Source organism: Peromyscus californicus, unplaced genomic scaffold (assembly GCF_007827085.1).
Source record: "Peromyscus californicus insignis strain IS unplaced genomic scaffold, ASM782708v3 Scaffold_16__1_contigs__length_79575227, whole genome shotgun sequence".
NCBI lineage: Eukaryota > Metazoa > Chordata > Mammalia > Rodentia > Cricetidae > Peromyscus > Peromyscus californicus.
In genome coordinates this window covers 31,289,771-31,312,104 of record NW_026294458.1, presented here as the reverse complement: position 1 = coordinate 31,312,104, position 22,334 = coordinate 31,289,771, and the positions used below count along the sequence as shown (strand labels likewise).

At 40.0% G+C, this 22,334-nt stretch overlaps 1 protein-coding gene across 1 annotated transcript; it reads left to right on the top strand.

Annotated features, from left to right (window-relative positions):
* Nucleotides 1–20,270: 20,270 nt before the first annotated feature.
* On the top strand, nucleotides 20,271–21,647 carry LOC128111704 (tripartite motif-containing protein 43-like). The gene has a single exon (XM_052739922.1). The coding sequence runs from the start codon at nucleotides 20,271–20,273 to the stop codon at nucleotides 21,645–21,647; it is 1,377 nt and encodes a 458-aa protein (XP_052595882.1).
* Nucleotides 21,648–22,334: the final 687 nt, after the last annotated feature.

Below are 22,334 nucleotides of genomic sequence, written 5' to 3'. Positions count from 1 at the left end.
CATGTTTAAACTGGGTTAACCTTCCAGAGTGTGGACAGTGTGAAGACTCAGGATAGTGAAACTATAACTCCTGAAACAGAATAGATTACCTTTGTCCCCAGGATATCCATCTTCCTATGTTTCAACTCAACTGAAATCAGTTCTTAGCCCTGGATGGAGATGATTTTCCCAATAACTTCTTAAGAACAGGTTTCTTTGAGTTAGTGCTAAAGGGCTTTTCAAGGTCACCAGTGGTCGGCGACTGCATTCGTATTTACCTCTTCCTGTTATTATCACCACAGGAGATTTGACGTCAAACTAGGATATCTTAACAAAACTAGTGTGTGTGTGTGTGTGTGTGTGTGTGTGTGTGTGTGTGTGTGTGTGTGTGTGTAAACTGAACATCAACCTGTACCTATTTGGGGGAGAAAGGGTGGCTCCTAATAAGTCAGTATTCTGTAGAAACAAGTGGGTGGGTCTTCAGTAAAAACTGGAATCTGAGCCCTTTCTGGGTCATCAGTGAACTTTCTCTGTCTCTAACCCTGACTCAAATTTCCATATGAAAATGGGAATCTATGGAATTCGATCTACAGGGAAATCGGTCAAGTCACAAGGATAATTAAAAAGAAATAGTTTCTGGGTAAGTTTTTGTTCTTCAAGTGAACCCACCTTTGATTCAATTTGTATTCTTGTTTTCTCACATTTTCACTATGATCTGCCAGTTGCTTTATTCACATTAATGACAAAGTCACACCTCATAACTTCTCAGTTTTCTAATCAGTAATCAGCAACCTAGATATTATATCCTGGAGCGGCATCACTGACATAATCTTCAAGCTCGCAAAACTCAATCTCAGGTTCCTCTCCAGACCTACAGAGTCTCCGTTTTAATGAGATCCCCTGGCAATCTTATGTGCATTAAGTCTTAAGAGGTACTGTCTTCCCCTATTGGAATGGAAGAAAGCTGTCTGTTTTCACTTGACATTTGGTGATTCTGATTGTTTTTTGATTCTCATCAATTGAAAGCCAAATTATGATGTGTCGGCCTCAATAATACAGAGATTCTCCAGGGAATAATGCTGTTTATTTGAGACAGGCAGAACATTAGGTGAGAAAGATGCATACTATAGTAAAGTACCTGCATATTCAAAGATGTAGCATGAGTAAGTTTTTAAATCAAAGGGAAGACATTTGTATCAGGCACTTGGATAGAGTTCAATGACCTTAGAGGGTCAAAACAGGAGTTGGTGGCAGGTCACTGGTGTGAGTTCTGTTCTTGGGCAAGTGTTCTAGAAAAAGCATATTACTCAGATTGTTACTGTTTCAAAGACTGTTAAAGATGAAGTAAGTTACAGAAAGGTGTGCACATGTACAAGACATGTAAAGCATGTTTGCATGTAGAATATGAATATTCTCTTTTTTTCATTTTTTGGAAGAACTTAGATCAGTATCTCAGAAAACTACGCAGTCTTCTTTCTTTTCCATATTGACATTTATCTGGATTGACAAGAATACATTGATCTTAGCATTTGCAATATTTATAGTGATATATAGTGTATACATATTTACATATTTATTATTAAAGTTTACAATTTAGGAACATACCAAAAGGAATTACATAAAAAGGAAGTTCTCAATCACACGTGTACAAGTCTTAAATTAAACTTGAATTTTTTGAAACAAGAACCATGTCCCAGGTTATAAGCTACATAAATGTTACAAAATAATAACACAGTGAATTTTAAACAAATTTGCTACAAATTATTCTGCTCAGTTAAACTGATGAGACATCCTCATATGTTTAAGGCAACTGATCAGGTAGATCTTATGAAATAAACCTCTTAGATAAATGCTGCTCCTCAAATGTGCCAGATTCCTTGGACTTGAGGGTTATCTGTGCAATATATACATAAAATGATAAAAACAGTATGATGAAACATCATGGGTATCTCAATTGTTTGGGAGGTGGATATACAGGATGACAATGAAAATGAGAAAATATACATGACAAAGAGATATGTACAAAGAAACTGGGACAAAGATCAATTAGATGATTATAGATCCTGTGAGGAGGTGATGATGTTTGAAGCAAGAGAGACCTGAAGGAAGAGTGTGGTCCAGCTAGGCTTCAAGTACAAGGAATCTGCTGTGTTTGAAAAGTAGCAAAATATCTAATGGGCTTATTTCATAAGATCTGCCTGAAGAATTATCTGAAAATACGTGAGGATGTCTCACCAGCTTAGCAAGGTGATACAGTTTCAGTCCTTTGAGTATGTACAGAGCAACAGCTCTATGCATCTTCACTACCTAGTATGTTGACTTCTCTCTGTAGAGTGGCATGTTTGCTTTCAGAGGAAAGGAGTGAGTAATGATGTGTGGTCTGTAACCAGCATGCTACAGCTTGGGCCTTCTTTGCAGAGAATTGTAGGGGAAGTGTTATAGGACAACAACATGCAAATTATGGCTCTCTTAAAGAAATCAAACAGAAGAACAAACTGAATTTCATAACACCTTTTTCCTAAGTATAGCTGCATTTGTCTCCCATAATCTCTTAGGTCCTAGCCATTGTTCTATTTCTACATTTTATATTCAGATTGTTTTATTAATTATGATGCTCATTCTTAACATTAAGTCATGTAGACAACCATATGGTATATCATTAATAATGCTAATTTCATGTATGGGATGATTTCATTGTTCTTTAATTATGACTTAGATAAATCATTGTGGAGTTGTCAGAAACTAGAGTCATTTAGTTAATTAAGAAAACAGAATCACATTCCCATAAATTTGTTGTACCTGGCACATGTGTACCATCCTCACCCCCTTCTAAAATTTGATTGATTGCTTTATACTTCTTATTTTCTGAAGGAATAATATATTGGTAGATTATTTGCCCTCAGGGAGAGCAAAACCTGAGTATTTATTTCTCATACAGAATTGTCTGGATTCATTGCTGAGTTCCTTTGGTCCTTGGTTTTTATAAGAGATATGTCCAAACTCTTTCAGCCTGTTTCTATGCATACTAGAGATTCATCTACAGCTAAAGACTGCATTACCTAGTTCATTATTTAAAACCAGAATTGCCGTAAACGTTATCTAACATGTTAGTTACTTGTCTCATTGCTACATAAAAGCACCTTAAGGAAGGAATGTTCTATTTTTGAATGACAGTTTGAAGGTTCAGACCATCAGCTCAGAGAATGAGGCAGAAGTTGGGTCCATTCCAGGACTAGGCTTCACTAGTATTTGACTAGATCCCTCCCTGCCAAAGTTCTATGATTATTGAGCCTGCCTTACTTGCAGTGGGTGGGTCTTGCTCCATGATTAGCTACCTAATATTGAGGCAGCGGTAGCATGTTCACCGAGCTGTTATTGTGTTTGCCTGAGTCTCACAGTGTAGAAAACTATACAGTCTCAGAGGCACAAAGAAATCTGTGCTACAGTAAGTGGCGTTGTGAATCAAAATACAAATCCATCTTACCAGACACGGGTCTCAGATGATACTGAATACCAGCCTTCAAGAACAATGCTGCCTGAGGTGGGGATCTGGGTGGCATAAAGACTTTATTTGCTACTGAAGCTCAGGCTCATGTAGATGACATATCACAGTCACCAAGGCCTGCATTCTAGGGGTGGGAGGTTGTGTCCCAGTCCCACTCCAAAACTACCAAATGTGTTGAACGAAACCCAAGTCTGTCCCATAAGCTCCACATAATGCCAGGAAAGTGCCTGAAGCACTTTGAATCCTGGCTTGGATATATGACCTTTGATTTTTCAACTTGTGGTCTCAATGTCATATGCCTAGTACTGAGCTCAAAGGTAAAGACCAATGTAGCTGCTTCTCTATTACTCCCAAACGCTTAGATTTTTTGTTCTTGCCCCTCTCTGTGAGATTGAAGAAGGGATATTGGAAGCCAGTAGCTTCCTGGCTATGAGTACCTGTGGCATGGTCTGCTGACACTGGCCTGATGATAAGTGTTGGGGGCTCTGCTTGGCACTAGTTTTTACCATAGCAGGTCTAATACTGGATTTCATGTCTTAAGCCTGGACTGAATTCTCTGTCACTCTCCCTGTCAGGGCCATCTCTTTCCATTTTGCTGCTTAGAGTCATGGGGAGTGTGCATTGCTCTGTCCTGTCCTTCTGAAGTGACTCGTGCTTCTGTATAATAAAAAGTGTCAGTCATTGGATGGGGTTTCTGGCACGACAATTAGGGTGTTTGGCCATCCTATCACCAGAGTAGGTCAGTTCGGGCTGTCTCTCAACCATTGCCAGTAGTCTGTTGTGGGGGCATCTTTGTGGATTTGGGGACCTCTCTAGCACTTTGCTTCTTCCTATTCTCATGTGGTCTTCATTTATCATGGTCTCTTATTCCTTGTTCTCCCTCTCTGTTGTTGATCCAGCTGGGATCTCCTGCTCCCCTAAGCTCTCTTTCCCTCGAACCTTGCCCTTCATTTCCCCCACTCACGTCCAGGTTGTTCATGTAGATCTCATCCATTTCTCTGTCATTGGGTGATCCCTGTGTCTTTCTTGGGGTCCTGTTTTCTAGGTAGCCTCCCTGGAGTTGTGAGTAGCAGTCTAGTCATCTTTGGGTGCAGAGATCCATGGCCAGGCCCCAGGTGGAGCTCCAGGAGTCCAATTGGTGAGAAAGAGGAGGGTTTGTATGAGCATTTTTCACGCCCCTTATCTACACTGATTCTAGGAAAAGAGGGCCCTGGTAGCACCTTAGCACTCCTGGTCTAGAAAGATTCATATATGTGTAATGTTGAAAACCACAGAGGTAGTGAATTAAAAGTCACTCAATAAGGAACCTTAAAATTAGAACACAATATGCTAATTCTCCATTTTGCTCACTACAGAGAGAAGCTGAAGGCTGGAGATTCCTGTCTTGATATGATACACTGTCTGTAGCCATGCGTCATGGCTGAGTATGCTTCAGATTTTCTACCTGGTAAAAATGTCTCTCCTCAGCATCCTCTGATTTTCTATCTCTTGAAACTGGTCCCAGAGTAGAGGTTTGTTTGGTGTGTTAATGGATGGCGTAGATTTAGCAGCATCCTCCACTATCATGACACCAGTCTCATTCCCAGGACTTTCACTGATAAATTGAAAGCAACATTTTCCCCTTCTTTTGTTTACGTCTTTCTAGAAATTAGGAGTCAGAGAGTATAAAATATCTACTAAAGTTAGACACTGCATCAGAGAACTGAACTTGAAGGAAATGTGATAGAGTGCTGTCTGAAAAGAAAAAGAATGACTCTTTTAAGAATAATAAATGTCCCTTAAAAGAATAAATGGACATTTGTAGTGATTGAAGTCAATCTGTGAAATGATGGTTTGTGTGTTCCAAGAAAGATATAGTGAGAAACTTAATCCATGTTTTACAATCCCTAAACACACACACACACACACACACACACACACACACACACACACACACACACACACCTGCTGATTTCCAGAATCATGTATTTATATGATACACTGAAATAATGCCTAATTATTTTACAGAAAATATATATTGGAACTTAAAAGAACTAAAGTTCTTCAATTTGCATATTAATTTCTTTTAGACCAGACTGTTTTTGGATGGTACCTTAGTCAAAAGTGTCTCAGAGTAGATGTTAAAGCACATTATGAAATATCTTTAATGATTTACAGGTATTTTATGGAAATTTAAATGTGCTTTTCTTCTTTTGACTTAATCATGAAGTATAAAATTTCCTTAAATTGTCACCTGAATGTCAACTTTTTAATATATTACATATTTGAACTTAAAAAAATGCCATTAGTATAAAATCAAAGATAAGTAATGGGCCAGTATAAATTAAAGTATTCCTTTTTTTCAGTAATAATTATGAACCAAATGCATAATTATTTAATGTTCAGAAATGTACATCTACATGTAGTAAAGTAAAAGAAACTCTGTTGATACTGAATCGTGATAAAGTAAGATTTCTTCCATTTTTCCTATTATTAGAGCAGTGTTTTAAGAATGTTTACATGTTGTAGGGCAAACAAACAGTGGACTTTATATCTTACTACAGAGACACTTGAACATCCATGTTCACTGCTGCTCTGTTCACATTGGATAGAATATGGAATAAACTAAGTATCCATCAACAGACAAATCGATAAGAAAACATGGTACCCATAGAGTGTAGAATATTACTTAGCTCTAAAGATAAATGAAATTTGTAGGTAAATGTATAGAACTGGAGAAAATAATACTGAGTGATGATAACTCAGGCCCAGGAAGACAAACATGCCTTATATTCACTCTCATATGGGAATCCTATAAAGCTTCAAATCATTTATTTTGTGTGTAGAAGTTGGTGCACAAGTGGAAGCCAGGAAACTAGGACGTGGCTTTTAGGGGGACATGTGAATGGAAGGGAAGTAGACTATAAATGAAATGAAAGTAGTGAAGTATAATACTGGCTATTGGAAGGCATGAGAATGATGGGGCATAAGAGTATGGGGAACACCAGGGGGTGAAAAGTAGGGATAATCCAAAGGAAGAGTGTGGTGATATTGTGTTCCCCAAAATATTGCACACCCCAATAAACTTATCTGGGGGTCAGAGAACAGAACAGTCATAATATTAAACATAGAGGTTAGGCAGTGGTAGCACATGCCTTTAATCCTAGCATTCCAGAGGCAGAGATCCATCTGGATCTCTGTGAATTCAAAGCCACACTGGAAACAGCCAGGCATGGTGACTCACAACTTTAATCCCAGGAAGTGATGGCAGGAAGCAGAAAGGTATATAGGTATATAAGGCATGAAAATCAGGAACTAGAACTGAGTAAGCTTTTAGGCTTTTGAGCAGCAGTTCAGCTGAGATCCATTAGGATAAGGACACAGAGGCTTCCAGTCTAAGGAAACAGGATTAGCTGAGGAATTGGTGACGTGAGGAAGCTGTGGCTTGTTCTGCTTCTCTGATCTTCCAGCATTCACCCCAATACCTGGCTCCAGGTTTGTTTCTATTAACAAAACCTTTTAAGATTCATGCTACAGAAGAGGGTAGGGAAAACCATATGAAAGACCACAATCTCACAACTAAACTTTACAAAAAGCAAGTGTAAAGATAGGAGAACACGTCTGAAATGATATAAGAGAGTGGAATACTGAGGGTTAAAGGATTAAGTGGGGGTGGAGGAATGAGGAGAAGAGGGGTTTGTGGGTGGCTTAACTAAAACTGATGATGTGTGAAAAAGCCTTATGGAAACCTACTAGTCAGTAAGCTAATTTCAAAGTAAACCTTAAAAAGTTTGCCGGGAATTACCCTTCATAAGTGGTCATTGTTGATCTCAGACTATATGTATTATTAAACAAAATTTACAGAACAAGGCCTGGGATAGCCTGCTATGATTTACTGGTTCAGGAGGTCCCGAAGCTTCCAAACCAACACAAGCTATTGGCATGGTTGTTCCCCACTAGAACTTGATGATAAAACCATATTGCTGAAAATACCATACCTGTAACCTCCTCCTTTTCAGCTAGCTTTCATAGTGATAGCATGTAACATGCTGGCTGCTGGGTGAGGAAAGACACCAATAGCCTTATCAAGCACTGGAAGATTTTTGCTGTAATCCTGACCTGCCAGATCAGATGTGCATACTGACACAAGAGTGTCATGACTATTAAGGAGTAACTAACAATATTCTTATTGGGTCTGAGGCCAGTCCTATAGGAGGGAACTTTATTCTTTGTATTCTAATCCTGGTTAAAAGTGTATGGTTCTGGAGTTCATAGATTCTAAGGTATATGTGGTGAAATATTGTCCACCCCAGTAAAAGTTATCTGGGGATCAGAGGACAGAGCCAGCCACTAGATTAGACATAGAGGCCAGACAGTGGTGGCACACACCCTTAATCCTATCACTCAGGAGGCAGAGATCTGTCTGGATCTCTGTGAGTTCAAGGCCACACTGGAAACAGAGTCAGGCAGTGGTGGCACACACCTTGAATCCCAGTACTGGGAAGCACACACGCCTTTAACCCCAGGAAGTGATGTCTGGTCAGAGAAAGGTATATAAGGCCTGAGGTGTAGCTTGAGTTTTCTTTCCTGGCCCACAGTCAGGACAAATCTCTCTCACCTGCCAGTCCCACAGCTGCTCAGACCCAATCAACTAAACACACAGAGACTTATATTGCTTACAAACTGTATGGCTGTGTCAGGCTTCTTGCTAACTGTTCTTATAGCTTAAATTAACCCACTTCTATTAATCTATAAATTGCCACATGCCTTGTGGCTTACCAGTACCTTACATCTCGCTTGTCGTGGTGGCGGCTGGCAGCGTCTCTCTGAACTGTCCTCTTCCCAGAATTCTCCTCTCCTTGTCCTGCCTATACTTCCTGCCTGGCTATTGGCCAATCAGTGTTTTATTTATTAACCAATCAGAGCAACGCATTTAACATGCAGGACATGCCACAGCACTGAGGAAACAAGAACTCATGCTCTTTAGACTGAGGATTTTGTAGAGGTTAGAACTAGTGACAGGCTGTTCTGTTTTTCTGATCTTTCAGCTTTAACCCCAATATCTGGTTCCATTTTTTTTATTAATAAGACCTTTTAAGATTCATGTTACAGGCATCAGAAGGTATTTTCATCTTACTAAATGTTCACACTATCAAACTGACTTCTAAATGTTTATGCTTTTAAGCATAAACCTGGTCCTCTCTCAACCTTTGTCATAGAAGGTACCTTTTGCATTTGACAACAGTCAACTTGTAAAAATGCTGAGAATAGCAGGCTGAGTTCTCAGCCCCAAGTGGGACATCTTTATTACCTGACACTACCACTAAGGCTTAGGGTGCATTAGAAAGAATGTGTGAATTAGAGGATGGGGGAGGGTGTGGTGGAAGGTTGTCTCTTAGGTATGACATGGCCAATATAATCATTAATTAAAATTCTGGCATAGATATGGTAGCATATCTTCAGGCCTGGCCTCTTACAGAGGAGCTATTGGTAGTAGATGGTTTCCTGGAAGGGTGAATCACTCTGTCTTGAAGTTGTGGTCACTGGTAGGTTTCCCACATTCCAGTGGATAGCCATCTATGTTGGTATGGACAGCACTAACTGTACTTAGTGGATTATTAAAAAAGTAGACATGAAGTTGGAGTAAGAAGTGTGTTGGGGGAGCATAGGGGGAGTTGGAGAGAGAAAATGGGTGTTTGTATGATTGTATTTCATTGCAAACATATATGAAACTCTCCAGAACAAAGAATATGCAAATGCATGGCTTTAATAGAGAGAAATTAACAAATAAACTTGACTTCTTTATTCTGTCAGTCATGACGATACTCACCAATTCTTTCTTTAGATCAAACTGCTAGCTGAATATAGAGCTTAATAATGTTCTGTGGTGGGAATCTTGATCTTGAGGCATTAGCCTTCCTCCAAACAAGCATATGAAAATTAATAAAACCTATGTGCAAGAGATCACATCTGTCTCTCTTTAGGGCAGTGACTATTTTGAATACCAGGGAACATATTGTCCCTAAACTGAGGATAAAAATGTCCACAGTGCTTTGAACAACTGGGCCATATGGATGCTTTATAGAAATGAGGTTTTTCCTCATTTTTTTATTTCTTCTTTCAGAGAACTCAGTGGTTGCATTTTCTCTGAAGTGAATTTTGTTCTTTGTCATTTCACTTCCTGAGCAATGCTAAAAGCAGACCATGTCCATTGGTGGCCACAGCTACCTCTGGAGTCAGAGTGTTTGCCCTTCTCTGTTTGTAGTGTGATAAATAAAACAGCATATGATTTATTTCAGATTACAGCACTCTTCTAGTACTTCTGCCAACTTGACCAACACTAGGAAAGAACAAGAGAAGGACTTTTCCTTTGAAGGGGCGCCTCCCGTTGAGCAGCAGTATGTCAACAATTTCTTTTTCTACTCTTTGATACATGCTTTAAGCAGCTATTGCTGGGCATCCCAGTGTTGACCTCCCTTGGAAGTTTCCACTCTTGAGAAGAATTCATAGTCAGAGTTGGAAGATGATTTCCTGTTGCTTATGGCTGAATTCCAGGATTGCTGCAGCTTCTCTGCCACGGCATTTCCCAGTGAGAGTATTTGCTAGGAAAAGAGCTAATGCATTCAAGTAGTTTAGAGATATTGCTAAAGGGACCAGAACTGGAGTGGGGTGATCTAAACCTCAATGCGGAGTAAAAAATTCAGTGATAAGCTGTGGTAGGGATAATAGGAAATCCCACAGTGTTGTGTTACTCCTTAAGGTAAAAACCCACTCTTTCAGGCATGGAGTTGTAAGAAAAATTCAAGTCTTTGAAAGGACTTTAAATTGATGAACCCCCTTCTACACCCCCCACCCCGTGCTGTTCAAGAATCCTTTTCTTCTTCAGGATTGTTACTCCAACAGTTTTCCTTGCTCTTTGTGCTCTTCCACATTACTAACATTTTCTTTCCTGGATTAATCCATCGCCATTTAAACTTTGCAATATTAATTATGTCTTAGAAATAATTATATTGTCTACAAGCACATTTTACCTACTATTGCACTACACTGTTCATCCTTACAGCAAAACCCAGCAAAATTAATCAGTAGTCATAGCTACCAATCTCTTTCTTACTAGATTCTTTAAAGTCACTATAAGATGTCACACTCATCACTCTAACTGATTTCTGAAATTGCATTATGATGTAATATTATAGTTTTGATCTGATTGATTCTTAATTCATGGTGCTTTTGGAATGTAATGGATCCATCAACTGATGGAGCATACTAAGAAGAAGGTAGGCCATTGGGAGTGTGTCCTAGAAGGGAATATTGAGCCTTTTGTGCCCTTGGGCTGCTATGAAGTGAACAGATTCCTATGTCACTTTCTCACATCTTAGTATGCTCTCTGGCCCAAACCTCATACACACAACCAACTGTGAGCTGAAATCTCTGAAACTATAAACCCAAATAAAACTTCCCATTGATACTGTCTCATTAAATTGTGACATCTTTGCCTTTTTAGTTTTTTTCTTATAGCCAGATTTGATACACAATGTAAGTGAAAGTGCTCTCAAACTTTAATATGGTGACAATGTGGGAAGATATTCCTCAATCCTGAGATTAGCTCTAATATTTCAATGAACTTGTGACTCTGGAATGTGAACAAGTGATCCTCAATTCTTCATCCTCAGTAGGTGGGGCAGGATGGCTACAGAGGGCTCAATTAGGAAATTTTTCTTATTCTATGTTTTGAGTATTTCTTGTCTTCCCCCCACCAGGCACCCCATGAAAGAATAGAGTCACCTTTGGGTCAATATTTACCTCTTCTCATGCTATGTAGAGTTTAATAAAAGTCCTAGCAGTTACAGATCTGTTTAAATAGTTTTGTTTGAGGGAGGACCTTGATGAACAGGTATTCCAAGATGGTACATTTCCCCCTCACCTTGAAGAGAGTATGAATGACTTTCTTTCATTCATGTCTAGAACAGGTGGATCACTAGGGGACAAAATTTACAAATGTGTGGGGTGCACTCTAATAAACTGGGTCCCTCCTGAGTTTTTATATCCCATACTCATGCATGGCGAGCCTCCAGCAATTTTTCAATTACAATTTAGCTTTTCCTATTCTGGCAGCAGTTCCCACAGAGATTTCTGCCCATGGGCTGTTATTTTATGCATTCACTTGTCAGATTTAGGGGAAGCGATTTGCCTTGCAACCTCATTTCTATTACAGATCTAGAGTTGTTAATATCATAGATTTTCAGCTTTTGTTATTAGGATTAAATGAGTACTTTAAATTTCTCTCATGTTAGATTAGAATTTCCAAGTCTGTGAGTTCAGAAAGAAACAGTGGAGGGAAACCTCTTGGATTTTTTTAGGGACTTTATAGTGTTTTGAGTACTTCAGAAGGCAAAATAGATTTATAGATGTAAATAATTGCTTATTAAACCAACCTATCTATGCTCAGGAAGTTTTAATAGTTGAGCATGATATTTTAAAATGGATGCTGTGGTTTAAAGTGACTTTTGTATAATTTTTCTAGGAATTAATCTTAAGACAGCAACTTCTTTGTTGTGGGATTTTGAACAAATCTAGCCTTTCTACATATAAAATCCTACTTGTAAGCCACGAAAATTACTCAAAATACGAACTTGGTACCAAGCATGACAACCTGAGTCAATTTCTGGGACCCAAAACAGTGGCAGCAGAGAAATGAATGATGCAAGATGCCCTTTGGTCTGCACAGGAGTACATGTGCACATGTGTACACACACCACACTAAATAAATAAATAAATAAATAAATAAATAAATAAATAAATAGATAGATAGATATTAAATTGTACTCATTGAAGTTGGGTGATTAAATCATAAACCATTTATATTATTTATAGTATTTACTTTTTCAAACCACCTTATGAAATGAAGTTTATATATTCATATTATAAAAAATAAGTTATAAATGCTAATATTTTTGCCCTTGCCCATCCTTGATGTGTCTCTTTCTGTCCTTCTCTCTGAGTTGCTGTGTGCTAAAAGTAGGGAGGAGATAGATAAGAAGATGTCCTGTCATGAGTGGTATATACCTTCAGTCACAGAACTTGGGAGACAAAGGCAGGAGGATCGATAGTTCAAGACCATCATCATATAGAACAAGTTTGAGAATAGCCTGGGCTACACAAAACCCTGTCACAGAAAAATAAAAAGTAAAAAAAGGAAAGAGAAAGTATCTCTAGATAGATACAGAGGGCACGAAGAAGATCAAAGACCTTAAATGGACCATTGGCTCTCAACATGGGGAACATGACATCATGCCAGCCATTTCTTGACTGTTTACTAAGTCAGTAAGCGTAACTTTAGAGATGCTGAGAGGAAAGTGTGATTTCAACATCTGAAATGTGTTCCTATGAGTTTGTGACTATATTCTATTTGATGAAGTAAGTCAGTCACTTTTTTTTTTCCCGAGACAGGGTTTCTCTGTGTAGTTTTTTGGTGCCTGTCCTGGAACTTGCTCTGTAGACTAGGCTGGCCTCAAACTCACAGAGATCCACTTGGCTCTGCCTCCCAAGTGCTGGGATTAAAGGCATGCACCACCACCTGCCTGGCTATGTCAGTCATTTTTAATCTCGGTCAAGTTGGAGTTGGTTCTTATAGATATGCAAATCTGATTTCTCATGTTGATTCCACTTCAGTATGACATGTAGTAAAACTCAGAAAGAGCTAGCGAGAAATGACCAGATATTGTAGAATATTAATTGAAGATGTGTTACATTCATTGATACTGTGGATTATTTGTTTAATAATGCTAAGATGTATTGCATTCTTTTATGTTGCCTTTGTTTAACTCTGTAAGGCTATGTTACTGTGCCTGCCTAAAACACCTGATTGATCTAATAAAGAGCTGAATGGCAGTAGGTAGGCAGGAGAGGGATAGGTGGGGCTGCCAGGCAGAGAGAATAAATAGAGGGAGGAAAAAAAGAAAAGGAGGAAGGAGAAAAGGAGAAGAGGACATCAGGGAACAGCTACCAAGCCACATAGCAAGCCATGGAGTAAGAAGTAAGGAAATATGTATAGAATAGAGAAAGATAAAAGCCCAGAGGCTAAAGGTAGACAGGATAATTTAAGAAAAGCTGGCTAGAAATAAGCCAAGCTAAGGCCAGGCAATAATAAGAAATAATAAGTCTCTGTGTGTGATTATTTAGGAGCTGACGGTCGGCTCACCAAAGAGTACAGCTAAAAAACAAAACAAACAAACAAAAAAACCAAACCTACAACCAGAACACTTGTATTTATCACAGCATTAGCATTTAGATGGTTAAAATAGTATCATTCTATTTGGAACTTATTATAGAATATCATCTTATTCTCCAGATACACTCACTGCCTAGTTCCGAAGACAGTGGAGGTTGTAACTTTCTCTACACAACACAGAAACTGAATATTGTATTATAAGAAACGCAATCAATCCAGATCACATTTGTGATCACATTTGTGATCATATTGAGTTTCAGCATTCATTTACTCTTTTAAACCACTTAGAAATAATCTGCTCAGGTTTGGACACAGTTTGTCCCCCGAGAAGTTCATTTGCTGGAAGGCTTATGATGTGACTTTCAAAGATGAGACTCCAGGAGGAGACAATGAGAGCATAGAGTCTTTCACCCTCATTAGTGAATTAGTAGTTGCTCACTTATGAGAGTAGGTCAGATCACGTGACACTTGATTAGTTCCTGTGAGAACAGGCTGTTGTAAAATGAAATTGCTCTGTATGACTGATTTCTTTTGTGGTCACCCAGTCTCTTTCCACTTCTCTCCCATGTTTTCATGATACTGTTTGGATCCCCCCCCCCCCAACACACACATCTAGTTTATCAAATGGCAGGCCATGTAAATATTTTTACTTTATAGGCAATCAGCTTTTGTTGTTTTGTTATAGAAATACAAAAGCACGTAGGAAGGAAGTTGGGAAGGGGAAATGCGGTATTGTGATATCAAGACCTGGAAACAACGAAGTGGCTTTGGAACTGGACAATGGGCAGAGGTTGGAAAGGTTTTGAGGAGTAGCCTAGCAAAGACTTATATCGCTATACCAAGGGCTACTTTATGATATGAGGATGGTCTAGAAGATAAGAGGACTAGGAAAGAGCTAGAACTTCTAGAGATGAGCTAAGTGGAGGTGAGCAGAACACCAATAGAAATATGTACAGCTGTGGTCTGCTGGTAGGATCTCAGATAGAGATGAAGATCATTCTGTTGCAGACAGGAGGTAAGAGTGCCCTTGTGTTATCAGCACAGAAGACTTAGCTGCATTGTGTTTGTGCTACGGCAAGCCAAAGTTTTCAGTGATGAAATTGTTGAAGAAAGTTTTGAACAGCAAAACATCAGGTGGTTGTTTGGTTACTTGAATGAGTAAAAAAAGTAATGGCTTGAAAAAAGCATAATTAAGGGGAAGTAAAAATGATAGGGGAGTCACTAGGATTGTAACATTCATAGCCTTTGAAGAAAAGATTAAAGAAAATAATAATGTAAAGATGAAGTCCGAAGAGATGAGATACACTGGAGCACACTGCTGAGCATCAAGGCAATGTGGCAGAGGACTAGAGGCTGGTCCAGAAACATGTGAGATTCCTTTAATCATGATCCTATCAATCTTGTATGAAACTCATCCAGGATTCTGTCCATAGGTTCACTGTCCAGGGCTGCTTTGGGAGTCTGATCATTACTTTCTAGGGAAGTGCACAGCAGTCATCCCAGCTGTGGTTCACACCAAGGTACAGCTGGTGCTGGTGTTCCTAGGGAAGCAAGCTTCACACTCTGCTGGAATCCATGTGGTACTAATTCTGTGGACAATATTAAACATAGAGGTTAGGCAGTGGTAGCATACACCTTTAATCCTAGCATTCCAGAGGCAGAAATTTGTCTGGATCTCTGAGTTCAAGGCCACATTGGAAACAGCCAGGCATGGTGACATGTGGGATGACTCATCCCTAACAGGCTTGAGGGCCAGACAACCCAAACAAGTAAAAAAGATACTTTCTGAGAACCAGCCTGGGTCTGCCTGATGGTCTTAGCAAGAGCAGCTGAAACATGATCTGGAGATGACCTGGATCAATGAGAGGAAGCCATGTCACACCAGCTGATGCATATTCATCAGACCTCCCCCCAGGGTGGGGTGGAGGGTATATAAGGCTTGCCTCTTCCTGTGGACAACCACGGTGAAAGTGGTGTTGGGTCATGATTGATTCCACAGAGATTTCAAGGATATCTAGAAATTAGGCGTATGTGTAGAATTGTCACAGGGAGTCTCTTCTAAGAGTTGTGGAAGTCTAGTCTGTAGTGTAGAAAACTAACATGAAATCCACAGGATCCCAGCACTAACACACAATATCACCCATGTGAACTGAGCCCAGGAAAGGTACAAAGTGCTCCATGTACAGAAGGGAAAATGTCATACCTGCAGTTCTAAGATGTGATGTGTGACTTTCCAGGCTTTAAGCTTACTGGGATCTCTGAGGCTTTTGCATCTTTGGAGCAAGAATGGTGATTTTATACTGTTAGATGATCATATCTCAGGACTAGAAAACTTGGTTGTTGTTTTTTTTTTTTCATTTTTACAGAAGTATAGATATAAGCAGTTAGCGTCCTAGGGGCAGGCCTCCCTGGGTATGAACAGAGTCACTCACCTCTGGGCTGGATGGGAGCTGAGGATTGGGGGAGAAAGCTGGGGGGTGGGAGGAGGGAGGATAGGGGAATCCGTGGCTGATATGTAAAATTAAATTAATTACAAAATAAAAAAAATTTAAAAAAAGAAAAAGAAAAAAAGGATATAAGCAGTTTGCCTTGAATCTCAGGGCCTTGAATTTCTCAAGGAATGTCGGAAAGGCTTAAGGCTTTGAACCTGTTTGGATAGAATAAATATAGCATTGTGAAAAGGGTGGAAACTTTGGAGCATGTGTAAGATGCCTTGGTTGGAGATGATTTGTGTCTCAAAAGCCCATTAGAAGCTAGTCCCCAAGTACTGATGCTAAGCTTGATTGTGGTGGTATTGTGTTCCCCAAAATATTGTGCACTCTAATAAACTTATCTGGGGTCAGAAGACAGAACAGCCACAATATTAAACATAGAGGTTAGGCAGTGGTAGCATACACCTTTAATCCTAGCATTCCAGAGGCAGAAATTTGTCTGGATCTCTGTGAGTTCAAGGCCACATTGGAAACAGCCAGGCATGGTGACATGTGGGATGACTCATTCCTAACAGGCTTGAGGGCCAGACGGCCCAAACAAGTAAAAAATATACTTTCTGAGAGCCAGCCTGGGTCTGCCTGATGGTCTTAGCAAGAGCAGCTGAAACATGATCTGGAGATGACCTGGACCAATGAGAGGCAGCCATGTCACACCAGCTGATGTATATTCATCAGAACACCCCCCAAGGGTGGGGTGGAGGGTATATAAAGTTTGCCTCTTCCTGAATAAACTGAGCTTGTGGTTTGGACATTCTCCCAGGCTGGTCTGCTACTCAATCTGTCATTAAGTATGACCTATAGTATCTGTCTGTATCTCCTGAGTACTGGAATTACAGGCATGTGACACCACACCTGATTATCTGTGATGCTGAAGATTGAACCCAGGGCCAAGTACATTCTAAGCAAGTACTCTGCAAACTGAGAAATAGCTCTTTCCATTTTTTTTTCCTTTTCAAAATTGGAGCCACATAATATTGGTGATTTAGGAATCAAGTTTTTAAGTGATGCTGGCCTAGAACTTCTGATCCTACGGCTTCCAATTTCCACCATGATTAACCTCTCTCAAAGTAATTTGAAAATAGTATACCCTTTTAAATAACAGATTATCCTGTAAGAATTTAATGCTTTGGGGCTGGAAGATGAAAGTCTGCTGGGAGAGTGAGTGCCTGGCATCTAAGGCAGGATTTCAATGAGGAAGAAACAGAAACTCATATTGGACCCATTTTACTTGGGGATTAATATTTTCTGTAAGGATCAGAAGAGTAAGAAATCATAAAGGAAAGGCAATGATGTTCCAAAAAATAAGATGCAGAAAAAATCTCCTGGTAAACTCAATGGAATAGATCAATTATTTAAGGGCAAGGTTTTGATCCTCTGCCATTGATAAAAACAGGCAAGCAGCTTGCCTGTTATTCACATGTGTACTTCAAAACCCTCTGTTTAGGCCATGCCTTGGTGGCACGTTCCTTTAGTCCCAACACTCAGGAGGTAGGAGGATGTCAGTGAGTTCCAGGTCAGTATGGTCTGCAAAGTGAGTTCCAGGACAGCCAGAGCTGTTATTCAGAGAAAAGCTGTATTGAAAAAAAAAGAGAAATAGAAAAGAAAAGAAAAAAAAAAACAAAAACAAAAACAAAAAAATCAAAACAGAAAACAAAAGCACAAAAAACAAACAAATAAACAAGAGCAACAACAATAATCTGGGTTTAAGTAGGATTGTCAGCATTCCAGGGCAGGTGGACCACTGTATTTTTCTAGGATCATACTGTAATTGTATCTATCTGAAACATTGATAATGTCCTCAAAACACAGAACACTGAAAATAGATCCATACCTACGATCTTGCATAAAAATCAATGCATGTGGATCAAACACATCAACAAAAAACCACATATACTGAACCTAATAAAAGAGAAAGTGGAGAATACTCTTGAATTCCTAGACATAGGAAAGGACTTCTAAACAGAACACCAATAGTACAGTCGCTAAAAGCAACAATTAATAAATGGAACCTCATGGAATTGAAAAGCATCTGTTTGGCAAAGGACACCATCACAAGGACAAAGTAACAACGTACAGAATAGGGAAAGATTTTTGCCAAGTACACACACTATAGATGGATAATATCTTAAATAAGTAAAGAACTCAAAAAACTGGACATCAAGAAAACAATGAACTCAGTTAAAAATGGGATATAGAAATAAACAGAGAATTCAGGAAAGTGAAAACACAACCCACACTTCCTAATCCTCAGACCCCCAAAGAGGAAGATCAGAGAGCTCTGAAACAGCTTAGCTCACACCCCAAATGTTCACTTAAATGAAGCAAATCATCTGCCTTTTTGGCCCTGGTATTCTCAAAGGCAGTTTCTAAATGGCTTCTATGATCCTATCAACTAGGGTGAAGGCTTTCCAGAATCTGGCAATGACTTTGGAGGCAAAGGAAATTGCCTAAGGGGAAACAGTAGGCTCCATCTCTTGGTCTCCTATCATGTAACACCTGCGATTGGAGGGATTTTAATTCAAACACAGGAAAGATGCTACAGTGAAGACAGACCATGAATGATATCACACTTCCTGAATTCATCTGTAGGATTCCTCCCAACTCAGTTTGGAATAATTCTTATCTGAATCATATTTCTAGCTACAAACCTCAAAAAAAACTTTACATACAGGACATCTTCACTAGTCTAGGATTCATTAAGTCACATTTAATTTTTATGTCTTCCTCATCCTCATTTTATACACTCTTTGGAATCTATCTTAACATACTCATTATGATTCCTCGTGCTCTCTAAATACTAAACATATCTCAGTGTCAACAACTGGCTTGCCACATGAATAATACAGAACGTCTTTAACCTGCCAGTCCTCTTAATAGTTAACCCCAAAAGTAGGGTCCTACACCAGTGAAGGACTGACCTTGCCACTGAGAACAAGAGCAAGAAGAGAAATAGCAAAGACGAAAGAGTTTCCTTCTTCCATGTCCTTTATACAGGCTGCCAACAGAAGGTACAGTCAAGATTCAAGATGAATTCTCACATCTCAAAACATCTGAGTTTAGGTGGGCTTTCCTAATTCCAGTGATTCAGTCCAGAAAATTCCCTCACAAGACAAATCATAGCCTCTTGGGTTTTGGTTCATTAAACATATTTTTTTTCCCTTTTCACTGTTTTTTGTTTGTTCGTTTGTTTTTCTATTTGTTTATTCTAGGCAGGATTTCTCTGTTCAGCTTTAGAGCCTGTCTTGAAATGCACTCTGTAGTCAAGGCTAGCCTGAAACACTCAGAGACATGCCTGCCTCTGCCTCCTGATTGATTGTTAAGCATAAAGGCATGTGCCACCACCATCCCCTCCCTGGTTTCCCCATGTATGTAAAAAAAATGCAAGAAGGAGAGAACAGAAAGGGGAGTGTGTAAAAATGGGATGAATCTTGAAGAAATTGAAGTGGAGGTAAATATGGGAAAAATGAGTTGAAGTAATTTCTCAAGGAAAGATTAGGAATTTTTTAGTGTTGATAATTGCTAAAATCACAGATTGATATCAGTAACTGTTACACTGCAAAAGGTAAACCGAAAATATAAGCACATCTCAAAATATTTAGAAAGAGTGAAATATCGTAGGAAAATTGCTCTTTATCTTTTTTTTTTTGTTGTTGTTGTTAAAACAAGTTCTCACTGTATATTCCGGGCAGGCCTTGAAATAAATCTCCTGCTGCCTCAACATCCCATTCCCTAGGGCTCTAGTATTAAAAGTGTAAGCTATCACAACCAGATAAGATGTGTGACTCAGGAAACCTGATTGTGGAGGATTGTTTTGTGGGTATTGGCCATCAATTTAGTTCCATCTTCCATCCAATCAGATTACTGCTATTTAGAGTGGGTGTGGTCTCTAGAGAGTATATAAGCACACTCCAGGGGCCAGCCAGGTCCATTCTTCTCTAGACCAGACAGTGTGTTTCCATACATTCTGGCTCCTAGACTGCTAGATCCTCCTGGCCCTCACGTTGAGGATCACTCCACAGAGCTGAGCTAACATTGTTGTGACCCCAGCAGACACTGCTGAGATCAGAGTCTATTCCGTGGGAAAATGGAGTCAGACATCTCACAAGCCTTCCAGGAAGAACTCACCTGCTTCATCTGCCTGAGCTGCCTGACAGAGCCAGTCACCATAAGCTGTGGCCACAGCTTCTGTCGAGCCTGCCTCCAGCTTTCCTGGGAGGACACCCAACTTCCAGTCCACTGCCCTATGTGTCGGGAACCATGCCAACAGAAGGAAATGAGAACCAACGTTGTTCTGAAGAAGCTGGTGTTCATTGCCAGACAAGCCAGCCTCATGAAGGACCTGAGCTCTGAGGAGCATAAGTGTGTGACCCACAAGGAGACAAAGAGGATCTTCTGTGTTGAGAGCAGGCTCTTCCTCTGTCAACTCTGCTCTAACTCCCATGAGCACAGAGGTCACAGACATTGTTCCATTGAGGCAGCAGCTGAGCATCAAATGGAAAGAGTTCTGAAGCAGATGGCATCTTTATGGGAGAAGATTCAAGAAAATCAAGAGAATATTGAGGCAGAGAAGAGAACAGCATCTTTGTGGATGGAATATGTGACTCTGCGGGAAGAAATGATCAGGACCGAGTATAGGGAGCTGCATCCATTCCTCTGTAAAGAGGAAGAGAAACATATCGAGTGCATGAGAAAGGAAGGCCAATGTGTTTTAGAGAAACTGAGGAAGAGTGAAGCCATGATGGTCCAAAAGAGCAAAGAACTAAGAGATATGTATCAGGAGCTGATGGCAATGTCCCAGGAGCCATATGTGGTACTGCTCCTGGGTTTGGATGACGTGGTCAGAAGGAGTGAGTCAATGCAGCTGAGCATGCCCCAGGCACTGCGACCAGAACTCAAGGCCCTACCCATCACTGGACTGACTGAAAGGTTCAAGCACATCCAGGTGCCCATTTTCTTTGAAAATGTAACCCCATTCCATTACAAGATGAACCTATTTAATGTCTTGAGAAAATTCAGCTTCGGACCTCACAGTAAGGATACATCTGTGATTTCTGTTGGATGCTATTTGGCTTCCTGGGGATCCTTGAACTTCATCTCAGGGAAATATTACTGGGAGGTGGATTTACAAGACTCTGCGGACTGGGCTGTAGGGGTCTGTAAGGATTCCTGGTTAAGGAATACCAACCAAATGATTGACTATGAGGGTGCCTTTCTTCTTGTGTGTGTGAAGGAGGGTAATCATTACAGTCTCCTCACCACATGCCCAGTCTTCCGGCACTATATAGAGAGGCCCCTGGGCAAGATTGGGGTGCTCATTGATTGTGAAGATGGATGTTTAAGTTTCCTGAATGTTGCCAAGAGTTCCCTAATATACAGGTACCCCACTGGCACTTTCAAAACCCCTGTCCTGCCTTTCTTCTCCAGTGGCCGTGAAGGGAGAACCTTTCATCCAGCACATTAGTGTTTTTGTAAATATTTCCTACTGTACTCTCATCTCTTTTATTGATATTTAATTATAAAATACAATTAAATGGAAAAAGTGTTTCTTTCTTTACACACACTGCATTTGAGTACATGTCTAAAAGATGGTTCACCATAGCTATGGAGCCACCATGGGACTGTACTAGGCCTCTGGTTACTGGAGACAGTTGTTTGGGGTCGCCCCCAGGTAGTGGGATCAGGATCCATTCCTGGTGCATGAGTGGGATTTTTGGTGCTATGTGCCTAAGGTGTGACACCTTGTGCATCCTTGATTCAGAGGAGGGGGTCTTAGACCTTCCTCAACAGAATATACCATACTCTGCTAAATCCCCAGGGATAGCTTAAAATGGAGGAGGTGGGAATGAGGGGTGCGTTTGCGGGGGAAGGCTATGGTTGGGGAAGAGTGAGGAGGGGTGATCTCTGGTTGGTATGTTAAATGAATAGAAAATGTCTTAATAATAATAAAAGAAAAAGTAAAAGAGGGTATAGAGCCATAGCGCACATTTCTAATAATGGTACTCCATAGTTTCCAGTTTTTGTAGGTGGTTTGGTTGAGACATGGTCACACTATGTCTTCTTGGCTTTACTGGTACTCACTCATATGTAGGCCTCAAACTCAAAGACGTCCACCTGCCTCTGCCCGAGGAGTGCTGGGATTAAAAGCTTG

What these genes read in the sequence shown, in the direction of transcription:
- LOC128111704 (XM_052739922.1), top strand. Translation starts at nt 20,271, where the DNA reads ATGGAGTCAGACATCTCACAAGCCTTCCAGGAAGAACTCACCTGCTTC.